The 20,649-nt window shown below is 40.1% G+C and overlaps 6 protein-coding genes across 9 annotated transcripts; 3 read left to right on the forward strand and 3 right to left on the reverse strand.

Moving 5' to 3' along the window:
- The first annotated feature begins 712 nt into the window (after nt 1-712).
- On the forward strand, nt 713-4,590 carry LOC111484849 (plant intracellular Ras-group-related LRR protein 9-like). Its single transcript, XM_023131465.1, has 3 exons — nt 713-1,652; nt 3,201-3,367; nt 3,525-4,590. The coding sequence occupies exons 1-3, from the start codon at nt 888-890 to the stop codon at nt 4,168-4,170; spliced, it is 1,578 nt and encodes a 525-aa protein (XP_022987233.1). The 5' UTR covers nt 713-887; the 3' UTR covers nt 4,171-4,590.
- An 885-nt stretch (nt 4,591-5,475) lies between these two features.
- On the forward strand, nt 5,476-9,105 carry LOC111484853 (serine/threonine-protein kinase HT1-like). 3 transcript variants are annotated; one of them, XM_023131472.1, is made up of 8 exons: nt 5,476-5,831; nt 5,864-6,042; nt 6,169-6,306; nt 6,709-6,841; nt 6,937-7,132; nt 8,006-8,130; nt 8,232-8,390; nt 8,462-9,105. In XM_023131472.1, exons 3-8 carry the CDS (start codon nt 6,173-6,175, stop codon nt 8,774-8,776), a joined length of 1,062 nt encoding a protein of 353 aa, XP_022987240.1. In that variant the 5' UTR covers nt 5,476-5,831; nt 5,864-6,042; nt 6,169-6,172; the 3' UTR covers nt 8,777-9,105. The 3 variants fall into 3 exon arrangements, with proteins under 3 accessions (XP_022987240.1, XP_022987239.1, XP_022987238.1); XM_023131471.1 differs by having other exon boundaries at nt 5,476-6,042; XM_023131470.1 differs by having other exon boundaries at nt 5,477-6,065.
- A 221-nt stretch (nt 9,106-9,326) lies between these two features.
- On the reverse strand, nt 9,327-11,769 carry LOC111484844 (pentatricopeptide repeat-containing protein At1g08070, chloroplastic-like). The gene has a single exon (XM_023131461.1). The coding sequence runs from the start codon at nt 11,491-11,493 to the stop codon at nt 9,394-9,396; it is 2,100 nt and encodes a 699-aa protein (XP_022987229.1). The 5' UTR covers nt 11,494-11,769; the 3' UTR covers nt 9,327-9,393.
- An 856-nt stretch (nt 11,770-12,625) lies between these two features.
- LOC111484851 (elongation factor Tu, chloroplastic-like) lies at nt 12,626-14,657 on the reverse strand. The gene has a single exon (XM_023131468.1). It carries the CDS (start codon nt 14,496-14,498, stop codon nt 13,062-13,064), a length of 1,437 nt encoding a protein of 478 aa, XP_022987236.1. The 5' UTR covers nt 14,499-14,657; the 3' UTR covers nt 12,626-13,061.
- A 634-nt stretch (nt 14,658-15,291) lies between these two features.
- LOC111484850 (cytochrome P450 71A25-like) lies at nt 15,292-17,048 on the forward strand. The gene is made up of 2 exons (XM_023131467.1): nt 15,292-16,268; nt 16,345-17,048. Exons 1-2 carry the CDS (start codon nt 15,357-15,359, stop codon nt 16,936-16,938), a joined length of 1,506 nt encoding a protein of 501 aa, XP_022987235.1. The 5' UTR covers nt 15,292-15,356; the 3' UTR covers nt 16,939-17,048.
- LOC111484855 (rhodanese-like domain-containing protein 11, chloroplastic) lies at nt 17,042-20,493 on the reverse strand. 2 transcript variants are annotated; one of them, XM_023131476.1, is made up of 10 exons: nt 20,225-20,493; nt 19,964-20,056; nt 19,472-19,579; nt 19,296-19,392; nt 18,871-18,910; nt 18,717-18,791; nt 17,754-17,841; nt 17,562-17,629; nt 17,366-17,438; nt 17,042-17,274 (listed from the first exon to the last, which is right to left on the reverse strand). In XM_023131476.1, exons 1-10 carry the CDS (start codon nt 20,381-20,383, stop codon nt 17,191-17,193), a joined length of 885 nt encoding a protein of 294 aa, XP_022987244.1. In that variant the 5' UTR covers nt 20,384-20,493; the 3' UTR covers nt 17,042-17,190. The 2 variants fall into 2 exon arrangements, with proteins under 2 accessions (XP_022987244.1, XP_022987243.1); XM_023131475.1 differs by having other exon boundaries at nt 19,964-20,059.
- Between the last annotated feature and the right edge of the window lie 156 nt (nt 20,494-20,649).

Genomic DNA, 20,649 nt, shown 5'->3' on the forward strand with positions numbered 1-20,649 from the left:
CTTTCTCACCTCATTCTTATTTTATATATATATATATATATATATATATTTGTTGACGCATTTTAAAATCATAAGATTGACAACCGTACATAATAGGTCAAAGTGAATAATACCTATCAAGCTCCAGCGATAGACTCAGACTGTTACAAATGGTATCAGAGCAAAACACCGAGCTGTGTGCCAGTGTCAAACTTGGACTATTATAAATGATATTAGAGTTAGACATCGAGCAATGTGTTAATGAAGACGTTGAGCCCAAAAAAGTGGATTATAAGATTGTACATGACGGCGGCTCTTCTTGTGCTTAGATTATTATATAATCTAACTTTTATAACTATTCAATTAAATTTTGATAATTATTAAATTAAAAAATTTGTATTTAGTTACACTAAGGTAAATAAACTTTCAAATTCATGAATTTTGTATCTAAGTATTTAATGACTCATTTATTGGTTTAAAAATTTATCTAAATAAACATAAATGATGAATTTTTGTGTCTGGTTGAATAATATTAGCTTTTATTTTTGCACATAATTATCTGTCAATTTAAAATAAATTAATTTTTTTTAGAAAGTTTAAATAACTAATTATACACCAATTTCAAAACTTAAATAAATTATTTTTGCACATCTAAGATAATAATATTATTATTAAAGAACCGGGAAATTTATGATTACCCGCTGTTACGCTTGTAACCTGTAACGACCTTGGATAACGTGGATTGAGACAAAACAGTGGCTGTGAAATAAGCGACGGAACCCTTCCCGTGGTATTCTGAGCGGACTGCAATATCTCAATTCTTTCGCTTTCCTACTCCCAAATCTCCACTCTATTTTCTTCTTCCCTTCGTTATTCTGATCCAATTTGTTGCTCTGCAACCACTCACCATGGCCATGGATCCGAACCCCAAAAGTTTCCCCATCCTTTCCTACGTCATGGCTAGAATCCCCTCTCTCAGTCCCCGACCGCCGGCCGTCGAATTCGATATCGAACAGCCTGCATCTCCGCCGTCCCGCCACGCTGCGCAAAATCCTTCCGATCTATCCTCTTCCTCCTCCCAAATCGTCGATGACATGCCCCATCTGTCGGACCCGAAGGTATTGGCTTCTATGACCAACGCCATCTCTGATGTTGCTCAGACCCGATCCATCCTCAAAACCCTTGGGGAGAGACCAGATCATGAGGCTATCGATACTGCCAAGGCTAAGCTCGCTGATGTAGAAGCCAATTTGTCTGCCAAGCTCCAGGAAATCGTGCTTTCGCCTAGGCCGGCGGATGTGGAGATGCTCGAGTGGAGGGCGCTTCTTGCTGAGAGAGAGAACGAGTGCCGGCAGGCGGCGGATAAAGAGAAGCAGCTGTATAGTGCAATTGTGCAACTGGATGAGATGCACGAGGCGTATGCGAAGATGTTAAAGGAAGCGGAGCAAAGGTTGGTGAAGATTTACGAATCGGCGGAGAGAGGTCTGCAGGAGGAAAAATTGGATCCAGTAAGCGAGGAGACCAATGAGGAGGTTGCGAGGATTCTTCAGGAAGCGAATGAGAAGGAAATAGATCGAATTAATCTCTCCAGCCGACGCTTGCAGTTCTTGCCTGAAGAATTTGGACGCATTCGGGGATTGGTTGTGCTTGATATCTCCAGCAATCAACTACAGGTTAGTTTATAGACAATTCAACATTACTGCGCTCCCACAGATTATACCAGCACCTATTAGGAATTCCAGCGTTCTTGAAATGAACTGTTTCTTCATGCAATCCAGTAGAACAGAAGGCTTCATTAGTTTCATATGGGTACAGGGGCCTTTTGTAGCTTGTGTGGAGATTAGAATATTCGTTAGAGACGCAAGATTCATTAACTTATTTCTGATCATCATGACTCTCCTAGAAGTCATAGATCATTCCTATATTTTGTCACTTGTGTGCATTATGTTTCAATGCTGGTTTTTAGCCCATCAGCTTGTTTGCATCTATAACAATAATGCGCCTAAGGTTGATGTTTGGATCAATTTTTAGACGCTTGTTTAGCATTTCAACATCTGGAGTCTCTCATTGAGGATACCATTCTCTTTCGTTTCATATTTGGAGATGGAATAAGTGGATGGGGACTATTCCATCGAAGTTCTGCTGATTGTAAATTTCTTTAACTGTCATCTTAAAGATGGTGACCATTTAGATCCTAGTACAATGGTGTTGTTAGAAGGGCCTTGTTTGAAAATTTACATTGGAATGTCAAGGATCAAGATTTTATTTCCCCTTTGTCACAAGTCCTTTATTTATTTGCCATTTAGAGTAAAGTTTTGTAAGAGATGGGGACTGGATAGTGCAGTGAGCGGCACAAAAATATAGGTGGTTTATGGCAAGATGCATAGAATCCAATGGACATTGGTTTGTAAGAACGGTGGTCTTTGGTAGAAAGATTATGCTCAAGAAGTCTTTCTTTAATGGAAGTTGCTGATATATAAGCCTGGAAACGGGAAGAAATTCCAACAATGTGGCTTGGCTGCTACGGTGAAGATTTGGAATAAAAAATAAATGTGATGGCTGGTGGTTGTCCTGAAATATAGGTTAACTCATATTTGAATTACCTATGCCTTGTGTGATGACCATTTCAGTTTTTGTTTTTGGTTTTTAAAAATTAATCTCGTAAACACTACTTCTCCCAAGTTTCTTTGTTTTGTTACCTACTTTTAAGAAGTGTTTTCATGCAAAGATTTGAAGAAAAAAAAAATAAAAAACATGGTTTTTTTCTGGGATTTAGCTATGAATTCAAAGGGTTTTTCAGAAAAGATGAAAATCATTGTAAAGAATGGTAAGAAAACAAGTACAATTTTCAAAAACCAACAACTAAAAATCAAATGGTTATCAAATGGGGCCTTAGTTTTATGAATTTGCTCATTTTTAATGCTCTATTTGTGTTAATGTGGCAGTCCTTTTAAAGCTTTCAGTCTTTCTTTTTTTAATTAAATGAAATTTCCTAGGTCTCCTCCTAAAATGAATGTTTTGCATCTCTATCTTTGCTTTAGTATATTACTCCTCAACTGCCTCTTTTTTATTTTTTATTCTTTTTCATGAATAGCTTGTGCCTTTTCACATATCTGTCAATGTTGGACTTGGATGTGAGTTTGCTTAATTGAAAATTCAAGACGAACGAATATTCATTTCTATGATTTGTATCTTTTAACTCCCACTTTCAACTGCTTCAGAATATCCCGGATTCAATATCTGGCTTAGAAAATCTTGAGGAGCTGAATGCCACATCCAATCTCTTGGAGTCACTGCCAGACACGATTGGCTTATTACAAAAGCTGAAACTCCTGAATGTCTCTGGGAACATGTTGCAAGCCCTTCCTGACTCAATATGCCATTGCAGGTATAAGATTCTAGTAGTCTACCAATTCAAGCCCTTCCTGATTTCACATGATTTTTTGAAGTGTATTCAGCGATGTTTTGTTATGCATCTGCATGCATTGATGGAGAAATTTCTGCCGCAAAATTTTGAGACTTTTTTTTGTTTCTTAAATTGGCAGGTCTTTGGTGGAGTTAGATGTGAGCTTCAACGCTCTAACGTACTTGCCAACAAATATTGGCCATGAACTGGTGAATTTGGAGAAGCTTTCTATCCAGTTAAACAAGATACGTTCACTTCCATCTTCTTTTTGTGATATGATCTCTTTGCGTTACCTGGATGCTCATTTCAACGAGCTTCATGGCCTTCCTCAGGCAATTGGGAAATTGACACAACTTGAATATCTCAACCTAGCCAGTAATTTTACTGACCTTACTGAACTTCCACACACCTTTGGTGATTTATCCAGCCTTAGGGAACTTGATCTTAGCAATAACCAGATTCACGCTCTACCTGATACATTCGGCCATCTTGAGAATTTAGAGAAACTAAACTTGGAGCAAAATCCTCTTGTAATTCCGCCAATGGAAGTGGTAAATAGTGGATTGGATGCTGTGAGGACATTCATGTCCAAGAGGTGGCTTGAAATTCTGGAGGAGGAAGATAGAAAAAGAACTCTTGAAATGGACGAACAGGTGCAGACTGGATGGCTGACGCGAAGTACCACTTGGTTGAAGTCTTACATTTCTGGGGTTTCAGAGACCGTGTCTGGTATTGTTGGATCTCCCAACAGTCCGAAAGACCCTTATCTCGAACAGCAGCTATAATCTGATGGAGCTCTTTCACCAATTTTTGCACCCTTTACTCTGCCTGTCATGGCCTTACTTCCTCTTACCCCACTGATTTTGGGACCTTGATGATTGGCCTCCATCAGATTCCTTGGATTCTTTACATATAGTGTCGTGAGAACTCATAACAAACCACAATTACAAGCAAATTTTGTTGGAGTTTGAAGCCTGGATGAGTTCGGTATTATGCGTTTTTGTAGTGTTTCTTCAAGTCTATGGCAATTGAACAGGTTGGGAAAATGGCTATGTTACTATAATTCACTGTAATAACCATATTTTGCCATCCAGTTTAATCTGGATAACTCTCTCATTCAGCAGATAAAAAAGAAACTTTCTTCTGCAGGTTCCCTCGACCAAGTAATTGGATCACTGGCTATTCATTTACCAACATTAGTATCACATCCTGTCCAAAAAAACCCAACTTTTTGTCTTTTGATAGTTTCTTGTGTATGTGTATATTTTCCAGTTGAGTTACTCATTTCGTAGCAAAAATGGGCTTTTGAGCAATATAGAGAAGAAATCCCTCATCTGAATAAATTATAGGGCGCGCGTAGATTTTATCCTGCACGCTATGATCTTCATTAGATTGATACGATGGTAACAACTAATCAGTCAATCCTAATATAATAAAGATAAAAAGTTTACTCTAAAGGTTATTTGAACTAAAAAAATATATTAATAGTTATGTCATCTGAGATTGTTTGTTACAATTAAGTTCATACACCTAATTCGTTCGTTAATGAAAACATACCAAGATTGATAAGGTAAACTTGAGCCACCCATCTTCAACCTATATCGGTAAAGGCATTCAAATTTTGAAAATTTTGAAATACCATAAACATTGAAGTTTTAGTTGCTTTACATAATCGAACAAAACAAAGGGTGGGTTTGTACTATCCAAAACAGGATCTAAAAGTAGGCATGAATGAGTGGTGAAAATGGAAAAAAATTAAATAATTGGAGAATGGGATTAACCAATAAATCTCACTTAAATGGCTTTCCCCAATGTTCCTGACGAAGTTTCTTGTGATGAAATAACAATAATTAAGCCCTAGAAAAGAAAAATATGGTTGTTTTTATGATACTTGGACCAATTTGGACTGAACCACCCATATAAAAATGGAAATAAAAGGTTTTGGACTCTGAATTCGAGGGATCGAAAGGAAAAGAGTGACCATCCTCTGAAGGCTAAGATGAATTAGGTTTAAAATATGATGGGCTTGAAATGGGAATTGGGAAATCATTAAAAGCTTAGGCTTTAGTTTAAAGGAAAGCTTTACATGAAGTGAAACACACGAACGGGAGAAGGGAAGAGACTAGAAAGCGGGGGAAAGTAGTCCAGGCAATTCCAAGCCACCACTCTCAGAAAGATCAGTTCCATGTGCCTTCCATTAGTTTACGGCTCCCACACTCTTTATTGCTTCATTATTCATTCATAAATCCTTCCTTCTCTCTCTTTCTCGCATACCCTTTTGTTTACTTACTCTCTCTCTCTCTCTCTCTCAGCCCCTTCCATGATTCTGTCTGCAGATCCAGAGCTATATGTTCGCCATGATTGAATATGCTCAAAACCCATCGACCCCATTTCAGTTCTGCTCCATTATGGGGCTTACTCTTAATGCTTTCTGATTCTTAACTCTCGGTGGCTTTGAGATTGGTTCGTTTTCTTTGCTCCCGTTTTTGGGGATCTTTCTCCTTTCCCTATCAAGTTTTTAAGCATTCCCTCTGCGGCTTTGTGGGTGCTGAAGAATATGAGGGACTCTTCCCTTTTCCCTCCTCGACGTATTGGTTATCCAAGTTTTCGATTGATTTCTGGGTCGGCTTTTGAGGTGTTTTTGTAGGCAGCACAAAGTACAATCAAAGCTCTCAATCATGTATTCTATTATTTTTCCTTTCGTTTGAGCTTATCCCTTTTAGTTGCTGTAAGATAAACATGGGAATTGCAATTGCTGGATGACGTGTTCTTGATTTTTCCAGAAACATGGAAGCTGGGTGTAGATTCTACTCTGCTACGGATGAGTTCAAATTGGAAGGCAAATGGTTGGTTGATCCCAAACATCTCTTCGTCGGACCTAGAATTGGAGAGGGAGCTCATGCCAAAGTTTACGAGGGCAAGTATGAATTCTCTTAAGATTCTCATGTTTCTCTGGGTTTATCTTTTCTGGCACTGCTAATTTTGGTTTGGTCTTCTTCTGTATTGATCCCCTTGAGAGGAATTCGGTTTGGGAGCCCTTTTCTATCTCGAGATCTAGAAATTCTTTTCTTGTTTCATGAGAAAATCTACAGTATTTGAACAAAACATGTCTCTCTTGTTCTAGGATTTGTTGCAAGAAATTCTACATGTTTCTGACCTGTTTGTGTTCTTCTTGCTGTACTTGAAATCTCGGTATTCTGTAGAGATCAAAGATAACCCAGCAGTTTGCTATGTTTCCATGATTTTGGCCTCAATTTGCTTCAACTTTCTGGGATAATTCTACTGCATTGTGTTTTGTTTAGTGATATCATTCTATGGTTCAGGTATAAGAACCAGACTGTTGCTATCAAAATTGTTCATAAAGGGGAAACAGCTGATGAGGTTGTAAAGAAAGAAGCTCGGTTTGCTCGGGAGGTTGCAATGTTGTCTAAAGTACAACATAAAAATCTTGTCAAGGTTTGATTTGATTCCATGTGATACTAAGAAAGCTTTTGAAGAATGGCATGAGTGATTTACCCTTTATTATGCTGGATCCTTGCGTGTATCAACAGTTTATTGGTGCCTGCAAGGAGCCTGTAATGGTGATAGTAACGGAGCTTTTATTAGGAGGGACCTTACGAAAGTACCTGCTCAATATGCGTCCACGGTGCTTGGACACACGCGTGGCTGTTGGTTTTGCGCTTGATATTGCTCGTGCTATGGAATGCCTTCACTCCCATGGCATCATTCATCGTGATCTGAAACCTGGTAGTCTTTTTCATCCACCTCATAATCCCATAATTCTTCATGCCATTTCAAATGCTTCATTACCCAACTTTTTTAATGAATTAGTGCATTGCAGTAGTTTGGGCAGAACTTCAAATCACTGCAGGATGCATTGCCATGATTTATTTTCTCAATTTCAAGTTGCATTTAGGCAGAAATTTGAGCTTAGTAAAGCATTTGGACCTTCTATTGGTACTGGATTCATAAGACTTCTTGTAACAGCCCAAGCCTACCGCTAGCCGATATTGTTATCTTTGGACTTCCCTCAAGATTTTAAAACGTGTCTGCTAGGGAGAGGCTTCCACACCCTCATAAAGAATGTTTCGTTCCCATCCCCAACCGAATTGTGAGATCCCACAACGATTGGAGAGGGGAACGAGTGCCAGCGAGGATGCTGGGTCTTGAAGGGTGTGGATTGTGAGATCCCACATTGGTTGGAGAGGGGACAAAACATTCTTTATAAGGGTGTGAAAACCTTTCCTTAGCAGACACATTTTAAAACTTTGAGGAGAAGCCTAGAAAGAAAAACCCAAAGAGGACAATATCTACTAATAGTGGGCTTGAGCTTACATTTAAGCTTACACTTCTACTCCATTCATCCCCTTTACTGGTTGTTGGTCCTTAGTTGTCGCCATGTTCTCAGTTACATACAGTCTTATTAAGAACATTAAAGAGTTCATAGGCTGACAGCTTCAACTTGCTTGCTTGAATTCATTGGTTTCCTTACCCAGAACTTTCGTTGAGCAGTAATTGTTCTAGAGCTTTTACCTCCGTGTTCTTGAGTTCAAAAGAGACCTAATATTTCTTTTATCATCCAACAATTCTTATAAAATTTGTAATTCAATGTGTTGGCAGAGAATCTTCTGTTGACTGCAGATCACAAGACAGTTAAATTAGCTGATTTTGGCTTGGCAAGAGAAGAGTCGTTGACAGAGATGATGACTGCGGAGACGGGGACCTACCGATGGATGGCTCCAGAGGTGCTTGTTTTAGGAAGTATAGTTTGGTTGCATTCATTCTGGTTGCTACCTGAGAAAAATATTCCAAAGTTTCTTACTTGCATTGTTATATAATGTCTCAGTTGTATAGCACTGTGACACTAAGGCAAGGGGAGAAAAAACATTACAACCATAAAGTGGATGCCTATAGCTTTGCAATTGTGTTATGGGAACTGCTACACAACAAGTTGCCATTTGAAGGCATGTCAAATCTTCAGGCAGCATATGCCGCTGCTTTTAAGGTAATCAGATTCTTCATATGCACTCTATTTACCATGCCATTTCTCTGATTGATGCTTCTCTGTTGCTTCAGAATGTAAGGCCTAGCGCAGAGAATCTTCCTGAGGAACTGGCTATGGTTCTAACATCATGCTGGCAGGAGGATGCAAATGCTCGTCCTAATTTCTCCCAAATTATTCAAATGCTACTCAATTACCTTTACACTATTTCACCCCCTGAGCCGATGATTGCTTCCCGATTTTTCTCTTCTGAGAACACGGTGTTTCCTCCCGAGTCTCCCGGAACAAGTTCACTGATGGCAGTCCGTGATGATTCAGGGGAGACTCCGAAAGCTAAAATGGAAAATAATCCCAGAGGTTGTTTCTCCTGCTCCTATGACTGTTTCTAAGCTCTAGAATGATGGGAAAAAGCAATAGCAGCTGATGGAAAAGCTTAAGGTCAATAAGCTATTTCCCTGTTTAAGTGCAGAGTAGGCAGAGGAATAACATGTTTTGTATGTAACTAATGCTTTCCTTTCTTCCCCACCATGTATCATTGAGTGTAGGTGGTTTTAGTTATGTAGTAACACAGCCTAAGCCTTATATCAGCATAATGGTAGAATGGAAGATAATCCTGCTGTTTTGATGTATGATTTTGAAGATCCGACTTCAAATCATTGCTGCCAGTAAAGGATCAATAATTCCTTCTTAATGCATCTCCACTATCTACTTATATCTATTCCTTTTTCTTTTTATTTCTACTCTCAATATCATGATCTAAGAAAACTTGTACAAGAATTCTTTTCCTAATCTCTTAGATTCTACACTTCAGTAAGCATAACCGGTTCATATTTCCAGTTTTGATGGGTAAATTTAGGACAGGGAAGAGGTGCATTTCATGTTCTTCTTCAACTTAGTGCCTTGTGCCTTCAATCGACCAGATATGTACAGAAATGAAACTAAACTGCAATTAAAGATATATAACTGAACTGAAAAGACTTCCCTTTAACTTATCTCAAACAAGGGATTACCAATAGTCATTACAGGAGCAAAGACCGTCTTCAAAATGATGAAAACGATTCCGATCTCTAACGATGATTGTTCTTTTATAGACTCGTGATATGATCTTGGTTGCATTGTGACAGTCCCTGCATATCCTTAGATTTTTTGAAATTCTAATGGTGGTTTGAAGAGGTGTCCGAATAAGACCATAAGCAATAGCTAGCTTCTCGCTATGATGCAACACCGAAGTTTCTTTACTCTCCTCTTCTTCAGCCTCCAGTCTAGCATCCTCCATGTTGGGCAAATATCCAAGCGACTTGATCCGCTTCATCATTTCATCTAACGCATCGTGTATTTCCTTAGAGTGAGTATGATCTCCATCTTCAGAAAAAAACTCATGTACTACACCATCGAGCTCGATCAAACTACAACCTGGTGTCTTCTTAATCTCCTTATCTTTTATCAGAGATCTCACCCTGAGTGCATCCTCAACCCTACCAACCAAAGCATAAGTATTTGACAGAAGAATGTAATCTCCACTGTGAGCAGGCTCCAAGAGAGTAATGTGGTCAAATGATTTTTCTGCCATTTCAACGTTTTTATGAGCTTTGCATGAAGCCAAAAGTGTCCTCCAAACAACAGCATTGGGTGGGATGGGCATGTTAGCAATAAACTGATAGGCTTCTTGGAGTAGCCCAGCTCGTCCAAGAATATCAACCATGCAGCCATAGTGCTCAATCCTTGGCTCAATATCAAAACCCCTTCTCATGCTATTGAAAAGATGTCGGCCCTGATCAACCAGACAAGCATGGCTACAAGCAGAAAGAACAGCAATGAAAGTTACATCATTCGGCTTTACATTGTTCTCTCGCATCAAAGCAAAGAAGTCCAGAGCCATTTCCCCCTCCCCATTATTGGCAAGACCCTGAATTAGTGCTGTCCATGTGAAGACATTTGCGAAAGCCATTGCCCTGAAAACTTCAACTGACCTATCTATATACCCACATTTAGCATAGAAATCTATCAGCTGTGTTCCAAGACTAACAGTGAGTCTCATTTTCTTCCTCTTTATGTAGGAATGAACCCACTTACCGGTTTCGTATGCTCCGAGAACGGCGCATGAATACAGAACACTGACCATTGTTACCTCATTTGCATCCACTTTTGCCTTCTGCATCTCATGGAACAGATCAAGAGCTTCTTTACATTGATCGGCTTGCGCGTACCCTGAGATCATTGCGCTCCACGCAACGACATCTCTTTTATCCATTTCATCGAACAACTTTCGAGCAGTGTCGACTTGACCACATTTGGCATACATATCAATTAGCGAAGTTGTTAGAGTACTGTTTCTTCTTAGCCCTTTTGACACAATATACTCACCAATCAACTCACCCAATTCCAGATCCGCTAATCTTCCACAAGCCATTAACACGCTAATCATTGTAACATCATCAAATTCAATATGGAGTTCCAGCATTTTTCGAAAGAGTTTCACGACCTCATCCCAAAGCCCATTCTTCGTGTAACCAGACAACATTGAATTCCACGCAACTGTTGCTCGTTCTGACATTCCATCAAACACCTGACGTGCAACCCCAACTTGTCCACAATTCGCATACATATGAATCAAAGTATTTTCTACAAACTCATTTGATTTGAACCCAGATTTCAGAATGAGCGCGTGGACCTGTTCGCCTTCCCTCAGCGCTCTCATTCTAGAGCAAGCCTTTAAGACAGAGGAGAAAGTGAATTTGTCGTGTTGAACCGAGTTTTCATGCATTTTCTTGAACAGGAGAACGGCGTTATGAGGCGATTGCTTGAAAGCAAGGCCCCTGATCATAACATTGTAAGCCGACGATTCAGGTTTGTCCATGTGATTGAAAATGGAAAGGGCATAGTCTATGGAGTTGGGAAGAAGCAAAGCTGCGGACTCGAGAACGGCTTCTGCAATGGTGGGGTCTTGGAGACGGCGAGTTTTGAGAAGGTGAGCGTGAACTTGACGGAGGTCTTTGGGAGTTTTGCATTTCTGAAGAATCAAAGATTTTGGATTTTCAGGGAACTGGGAAAGGTGGTTTATGGAAGTTACAGATGTATTGGGAAGGCAAACGACTATGGACGCCATCTCAGTGGAGAATGGAGCTCGGAAGATTCAAAATTTCATAATATCATAAGCTTCGGAGCTGGACTCAAAGCACTGCTACCAAACTTCAAAGAATGAATATCATAAGCTTCGGAGCTGTGTTTGGCGGCGGAGGATTGTTGTAGCGGGAGCTAGCTGGCTCATCCACGCAAAGGGAATCAAGCGCCCTGGTCCGACAATAATGAAATCTTCTGTCTGCAACTAAACACAGACTTGCTGTTGGTTTCGTTTTAGAGTATACTCAGCTTCTCTCGCTCTCTCTCAATTTCTTCTTAGTTAGATAATTCATCAAGTGGAAGAGCCAATAGCCACCCTACCATGTATTGTCTTTTTAATATTTTTTCTTTGAAGCTTTATTTCAACGTTTTAAAACGAGTCTAATAAAAAGAGATTATACTTCGTTCTCCTCTCCATCGGACGTGGAATCTCATAATCCACCCCTTTGTTCTCCTCTCCATCGGACGTGGAATCTCATAATCCACCCCTTTGGGGGCCAACGTCCTCGCTGGCACACCACCCATGTGTAACAGCTCAAACTCACCACTGCGAGTAGATATTGTCTTATTTGAGCTTTGATTTTTAGGCTTCCCCTCAAGGTTTTAAAAGAGGGAGATATTTTTACACCCTTATAAGCAATGTTTCGTTATTCTCTTCTCCAACCAACGTGGGATCTCGCATTAAGAGTTATGATTTCATCATCAACGACTATATTCAACTTAACCCCATCAACATTGCACCATCGAGATGATGAAATTAACCAAAACATTAGAGCGATTATCAAACTTGTAAAAGCCACAAAAGCCATACCTAGCCATAGAATCCATCACCAGCATGAAATCATCGTACACAGCCAATGAACACTAGCATTGCTTTTGATATAGAGATGTCTTTCACTTATTGAACTAAATAATACATTCCCACAGATTAGAGCATCTTCAGCAACTCCTTGCGAACATCTAATACACAACCAAACTTGCAAGTGTAATTCAGTGAACGTAAACCAATTGATAGACAGCTTGTGGAAACAGAGGCGTCGACACAAGCCCAACCAGATGGTTTCCACAAGCCCCAGGGCCTTAAATACGCAATCCTGAATACAATATATTCCAAAACAGACAATAAACTTGATTGATCTTACTTGAACAACTTTTGAACATATTATCCAAAAACAAGAATTCCCAGATGAGAAATGCAGCTACCAATCCTATGACATACTAATGTCAGTCAAGCCGACAGACATAAGATGTTGGCACCTAAAAGATAGAAACCATCTCAAAATAGAACATTGATTGCTAACTTGGAATCTTAGAACGCATAGTTGCAGACTCGAAGGGAAAAAAGGTATCTGCAAATATACAATCATAGAAGCATTATCCAGCCACGATGATGTGTTCGACTCGAACAAATATATGGCATTGAATCCAGAATGATCCACAAAAAAGAAAAAGTTAAAAAATTCATTGATGTTGGTTCAAATTTAGCCTAACTGAAAAGGAGTAAAGAACAATTCAGTTGGTTCCGCAATTAAGTTGCCTCTTCTTCTCACTCACTCACTCAATTATTGATTGAATCACACCAGCTCCTACAGTCTTTCCACCTTCTCTGATGGCAAATCTCATTCCTTGTTCACAAGCCACCGGCATAATCAGTTCCACAACCATTTTAACTCGGTCACCTGGCATCACCATTTTCGACTCCTCGTCCTTGTCGTTCATAATCGAAGTCACCTTACCTGTGACATCGGTCGTCCTCATGTAAAATTGCGGTCTGTAACCGGCAAAAAAGGGTGAATGCCTACCACCCTCCTCCTTCTTCAACACATACACAACTGCAAGAAACTTGGTGTGTGGGGTGATAGTGCCAGGCTTGGCTAGAACCATCCCTCTTTGGATGTCAGCCTTCTGAACGCCTCTAAGCAACAGCCCTACATTATCCCCAGCCAAAGCCTCATCAAGAATTTTCTGAAACATCTCCACTCCTGTCACTGTTGTGTTTCTAGTTTCCCTTAGTCCTACAATATCCACTGTTTCTCCCACCCTAACCGTGCCCCTTTCGACACGCCCGGTCGCCACAGTACCACGACCAGTAATAGAGAACACATCTTCAACAGCAAGCAAAAATGGAAGATCTGTTTGTCTTTCGGGTATTGGAATGTAGCTATCAACAGCATCCATAAGTTCAAAAATTTTATCCACCCATTCATTTTCGCCTCTAACAATACCAGGGTTTGCCATTAGAGCTTCCAAAGCTAACAAAGCAGAACCAGCAATAATTGGGACATCATCACCAGGGAATTCATAGGAAGAAAGCAACTCACGCATCTCCAATTCCACAAGCTCCAGAAGCTCCTCGTCATCAACTTGATCCTTCTTGTTGAGAAACACCACCATATTGGGGACACCCACTTGCTTAGCCAACAAAATATGCTCCTTCGTTTGTGGCATTGGGCCATCAGCGCCCGAAACTACCAAAATTGCGCCATCCATTTGAGCAGCACCAGTAATCATGTTCTTGACGTAATCAGCATGGCCAGGGCAATCAACGTGGGCGTAATGTCGGCTCTCAGTTTCGTACTCGACGGTGGCGGTGTTAATTGTAATACCTCGAGCTCGCTCTTCAGGGGCGGCGTCAATTTCGTCATATTTCTTTGGGGCTTTGCTCAAAGCCATTGTCAAAGCGGCAGTGAGCGTTGTTTTACCATGGTCGACATGCCCAATTGTGCCGATATTGACATGGGGTTTCTTCCTCTCAAATTTCCCACGGGCGGCCCGAATCGTCAAGGAACGAGGAGGGTTTACAGCGGAGGAGGAGAATGTGAGAGGGCGAATAGAAGAAGGGTTCAAGAAAGAGGAAGAAAGCTTAATAGCGGAGGAGGAGGAGGGTTTGGCGAAGAGGGAAGAAGAAGGGGAGGAAGAGGGAGAAGCAGAGGCATGCAGGAAAAGAAGGTTAGAGGAAGTAGAAGCGGAAGCTAAGGAAATAGCCGCCATTGATGAGTGAGGAATCCGAGAGAAGAACTGGAGAAGACGATGGGATTCAGCGAAGATAAGAGAGAGGGCCTCAAATGGGCGTTGTTCTATCCATTTCTGCCATAACCACAATTCTCTCTGAATCAGTAATGAGCCTTACCTTCGGTATCCTCCACTTTCTGTCCTACTGCTCTAAAAATGGGTGCCTAGGGCTACTTGCGAAATTCCCATCCAATTAATACCAAACCACTCCACTAACTCAACGGTGTCGTTTTCCACTCCATAACCATCACAATCTAACCACCACACCAGTACCACACACTTTCCGTGCTATTTATTATTATATATAAAAAGTTAAAATTTGAAAAAAAAATGTAAAAGTTTCAGTAAATGCCATGAATGTTTTAAAACTCATTAATGCCCATTTAATTTTTTTCACTTAAGAAAATATTCATTTGGTAAATTTTTATTTTTTTTAATTCTATAAAAAAAAAACGTACGTACTTGTATTTTGAAATTTTAAAATTTTTAAATGCATATTTACATTTACAACTGAAACTTTTAATAAATGAGATTAAGAGTTTATAATTTAAAGGTAACTATAATTATTTTTTATGATTTATAAATTTGAAAATAATAATTATAAAAAAAAAAAACAAAAAAACTTGGATTTGATTTTCATTCATTTATTTATTTATGCTATCCACTTTAGTGTTCACATTCAGCCACAACCATTGAAGCTTCATGCAAACGTCCATGTAGAGTGTGAAGCCGAGCTATCTTGTTTTCATTTATGGTTGTAGAGAAGTTTGAGTCTCACAGATATTATTTCCTTCTAAGAACACCAAAATCTTCAATTTCTGAAATTTCTGGATTCAAATGGAAGGTGATCTCCTTGTTGCGTTGATTGGTCACCCAGTTTCCGTCGCTGGTTTCATTGTCCTCTTCATCTGGCTTTTGTTTCGTCAAAAATCTTCATCACAAGAAGAACAATCCTCGCCCCCATCTCCACCAACAAAGCTTCCAATTTTCGGACATCTTTTGAAGCTTGGCTCCCATCCTCATATCACTCTCCAGAGCTACGCCCGCCGCCATGGCCCTCTGTTTCTCCTCCACCTCGGCTCCAAGCCCACCATCGTGGTCTCTTCATCCGAAATAGCTCGTGATGTCATGAAAACCCACGATCTTGTCTTTGCCAACCGACCCAAATCGAGTATTTCCGATAAGCTTCTTTACAACGCCAGCGACATATCAGCTGCTCCTTATGGCGAGTATTGGAGGCAGATGAGAAGCGTTGGCGTACTTCACCTTTTAAGTAACAAAAGGGTTCAATCCTTCCGCTCTGTGAGAGAAGAAGAGGTCAAATTAATGATCGAGAAGATCCAACGGAACCCAATATCGGTGAATTTGACTGAAACCTTCTCTGGACTGACCAACAACGTGGTTTGCAGAGTGGCTTTAGGGGCAAAATATGGAGTGGGAGAAGATTGGATTAAGTTAAGGTCTCTTCTATTGGAATTTCTGGAGTTGTTAGGGAGCTTTGGCGTCAGAGACTTCATTCCTTGGCTGGGTTGGATCGATGGTATCAGTGGGCTGGACGCCAAAGCAAAGCGGGTAGCCAAAGAGCTGGATGTTTTCCTAGATAGAGTGATTCAAGATCATGTCGATTCGGAAAACAGAGACGAGAATTCTGATAAGCACATGGACCTGGTCGATGTTCTGCTTTGGATACAGAGAAACAACTCCATTGGTTTCCCCCTTGAGATGGATAGCATAAAAGCTTTAATCTTGGTAAGCCAATCTTGCATTCATTTTTCACCCATCAACTTTGGTTGTGGTTTGGTTTTGATTGTGGTTTCGATTACAGGACATGTTTTCAGCTGGCACAGACACAACTTCCACAGTATTGGAGTGGGCAATGTCAGAATTGTTCAAACACCCAGAAGCCATGAAGAAATTGAAGAGTGAGATCAGAGAAATATCAGGCGATCAGTACGTAAACGAAGATGATCTAGACAAAATGCATTACTTGAAGGCAGTAATGAAGGAAACGTTGCGTCTACACCCACCAATCCCACTTCTTGTCCCGAGAGAATCGACCCAATGCATAAAGCTAAGGGGCTACGATATTAAACCCAAGACCCGAGTGATGATCAATGCATGGGCTATTGGGAGAGACCCAGAAGTGTGGGAAGAAGCAGAGGAGTTTCGGCCAGAAAGGTTTATGAACAGTTCGATAGATTTCAAGGGTCAGGATTTTGAGTTAATCCCATTTGGCGCAGGGAGGAGAGGATGTCCTGGAGTTGAGTTTGCAACGGTGATAAATGAGATAGGTTTAGCAAATCTGGTGCATAAATTTGAATGGATGTTGCCAAGTGGTGAGGATTTAGACATGACGGGGGCGTTTGGGTTAACCATTCATAGGAAACATCCTCTTGTAGCCACGGCAACTCCTTGTTAGAGTGTTGGAGGCTTTATTGCATGTGTTTTTGTTGCCTTTTATCTTTATTGTATCCATTATGATTATGTAGGCAGCCTATTAATGAGAACTGGACTCAAGAATATAGAACAGAGCATCAGCAGATCTCTCCAAGACATATAATTAATTCCAAGCATCCTCATCACACAGAACTCTCTACTCTAGCCAAAACCTCAGAGACCTTGGTCTCTCATGTCTTTCATGCTACTTCACAACCCACCCTAGTAAGTGACCTTAGTGAGACCGTAAGTCTTGAATATAGCGACCCAATTGCTGAGCGCCAATAAACAGGGCATCAGCAGCAAGGAAGACTGCAATCTGTGCCATGATAATTAAACACGAGGCTTAAGGGAGAAGTTTAAGATGAAACTGAAAACTTGTTAACTAATACATCGAGATGAAACATTACCAGACGAGCAGAGTAAACCAAGCGATAACCCCAACCCTCTTTGGCACCAGCCACCCTTTGTTGATCGGTCCAGCTGAAAGTCATGGGGGAAGTGAGTCAAACGACAGAGAGACAAGCAGTTTCAGAGTAAATTAAATCTATTTGATATGTTCTTTTTGCCCTTTGAAGGAGACAATAGGTTGAAATCATCTGTTACCCAAGGAATTCTGAGAGCCCACCAATCCCAGCAAATTTCAAAGGCTGAGGACCTTCTCTGGCAAGATCCTGTTCCAGGTAAAATGATAGACATTACCAAATTTCACTTTTACAGACTGGATTAACAGCAAGAAATCGAATACACCAGAGAAACAGAGTGGAAGTAGAAACTTCGAAGTAATAATATCGATACCTCTTCTTCAGCAGCGTCTAGACCCCCTTGAACCCAGAAGAGGTTTTTGTAACCAGCATTGTAGAGGAGCTCGCATGCAGCTAGGGACCTTCCAAAAGTGTTGTTCAGATGAAAGAAGCCCAGTCAAGATTATAAATTCCTTACAATTTGGTCTTTTTGAAGTAATTAACAAAATCATTGGTTTAATTCTTTTAGCGAAAGTCTGATACAAAGAAAAGTAATACCACACTAGTAAATTCACGATAACATTAGTTAACGCTGGATGAGAGATATCCTAGAAGATTACATGGTCCAATAATTTCAAGTAAAATAACAATGTGTGCGATCCTTTCATCCCGCAATGTATTACCATAACTTTAACCTGCTGCTTATTGCTGGGTTCAGTATACTTCATTGCAACTATAGTTAGCTGAGCAAATTTTCCATCACTAATTACATGGAAGTAAGAAGATAACGTGGAACCGTCCATACTCATAGATATTGTCTGTTTTGGACCGTTACGTATCGCGGTCAACTTCACAGTTTTAAAACGTGTCGGTTAGGGAGAGGTTCCATACTCTTATAAAGAATATTTCATTCTCCTTTCCAACCAATGCGGGATCTCACAATCCACCCCCTACCATGGGCCCAGCATCCTCGCTGGCACACCGCTCGATGTCTAGTTTTGATATCATTTGTAACAGACCAAGTTCGCCGCTAGCAGATATTTTTCGTCTTGGCCTGTTACGTATCGTTGTCAGTCTCGTGGTTTTTAAAACGCGTCTGTTAGGAAGAGATTTCCACATTCTTATAAACAATGCTTTGTTCTCCTCTTCAACCGATGTAGGATAGGATCTCACATCATGATTAACAGTTACGGAAAGTCAAGAAATCATTATATCCCAAGTTGCAATCTCAGTGTACAACTCAACATCGATTGTCTACAAACATTTCCTCCAAGCCCAATCAGAATAAGGAGATTACCTCAATCCCTTTTGACATGCAAGAATAAGGTCAGCATCTTTTGGAAATTTCTCTTGAACTTCTGACAAGAAGCGGCTGTTGAAGTTCAGGCAAAGAAAAAGGTAAATAATTAACAAAAAAAAGGAGTAGAAGAATTGCTATGGCCTGCGTATACCTATTGTAGGATACTGTAGGCACACCACTCCACCAACCCCCTAGGAAAATATAAGAACAACGTAAGGAACTAACTGCCAAAATAGCTGGATAAAAAAATAAAAAATAAAAATTTCACTAACACCCCGGCTCAAGTCTACTGCTAACAAATATTGTCCTCCTTAAGAAAAATTTTAAAACGTGTCTGCTAGGAAGAGGTTTCCACACTCTTATAAAGAATATTTCGTTCCTCTCTCCAATCGATGTGGGATCTTACACGTTCCATGGTCAGTAATACCCATTACTTTGTATGATTAACTAATCTTACTGGCAACCATGAGAAGGAAATTAAGTGAAGTAATTTGTTTCTCTGGGAAAGCTGCAAAATGAGAACCAGAGAACTAGACTTTGGTATTCAAAGAGAAGATAGCAAGAGTTCCATCGTACCCATCATGAAGCTTGTGACCTTTCGAGAAAGAGTTCCAGGATCAACTTTGTCATCAACTTCAAAGATAGGGATCCATGTTGAGCCTTTAACCCATGCCTTCAAAACATGGGAGAAACATAAGTTGGAGAGTCAAACAACGAACAAATATGATATCACAAACACCTCAGTGGTCTACCTTTTGGTGTTCTGTAGAAGGACGCACATCAAGCAATGTCTTATCAGAGAGTTGAATGGCATAACCAGCTTCCCTTGGCGTCAGAACTTTCACTTTGCCCTCCCGAATCTGTAGACATAAATGATTAGTTCACATTAAACAGCACACATTTATGAATCATTCTACCAACAACAAAATTTTTGAATGAACAATTCAGGAAACTTAAAAATGCAATCAAGAAACAACGCGGTTGAAAAACTCAACTTCGGAGATTATGACTAAACCATCAGGACATAATGAACATACTTTTTAATAATCAATGTAAATATCATATAACTTGTTGATTTCCAAAATTAAGTTGAATCCCAAATCCCAAATCCCAAATGACTGTTACGAGATTGATAGATTTGCTCTAACAATTAATATTGATCCTCTAGTCACTACAACCAAACAAACTTCTAAGTCATAGGACTAAAAAGCAATACCATTACAAAACAAACGGTTGGTACCAACCAGAGAGTCCCATCTCTTTTTAGCTGCAGCCATGTCCCTCATTTGCTTCAGCTCATAGTCTTCACTGTCACTTTGCATTTTGATAACATTGGACTGCTGGAATAAACATTGACGTTATAGAAACAAATGGATCACGGAAGGAAATAAGACCTCGTTAAGACAGCAATCTTTCAATTCTTTTCTAGGTTTCGTTAATGGTCTCCAAGAAAAGAATCAAACACTACCAAAATTGAAAAAAAAAAACAGTAAAGAATTACGCACATAGTGGCGGGTACAATGAAGGGGCCTGAACCTTAAGGTGGATTGCCCGTAAAATTTACAGTGATGCAGTGTTCCGGGCAAGTTGGCGAAACTCCCATTCTGCAAATTAGAACAGGAAATGGTAAGAGAATTCGTAGAAGGAAGCGCCAGAGCTTCCATGATTATGCTCTGAACTTAGCGGGAGTGAGGACCGTGTCCAAATGCTTATCCAGCGCCTATATCCCTTAGTCCCACGGGATTACCATTATCCAGAAATCTGTAAATTCATTACTCGGATCGAGAATCAAGATAATTCAGTCGGGGCTTTCCATTTAACAAGATGGATCAGTTTGACCCGGACCCGAATCCGAAACCCATACATCGTTTGGAATTTTTCTTTGCTCTTAAAAATTAAACTTGCTTGTAACAAGACTTCCATGAAATTT

The sequence above is a fragment of the Cucurbita maxima genome, unplaced genomic scaffold (genome assembly GCF_002738345.1).
Source record: "Cucurbita maxima cultivar Rimu unplaced genomic scaffold, Cmax_1.0 Cma_Scf00010, whole genome shotgun sequence".
NCBI classification, from domain to species: domain Eukaryota; kingdom Viridiplantae; phylum Streptophyta; class Magnoliopsida; order Cucurbitales; family Cucurbitaceae; genus Cucurbita; species Cucurbita maxima.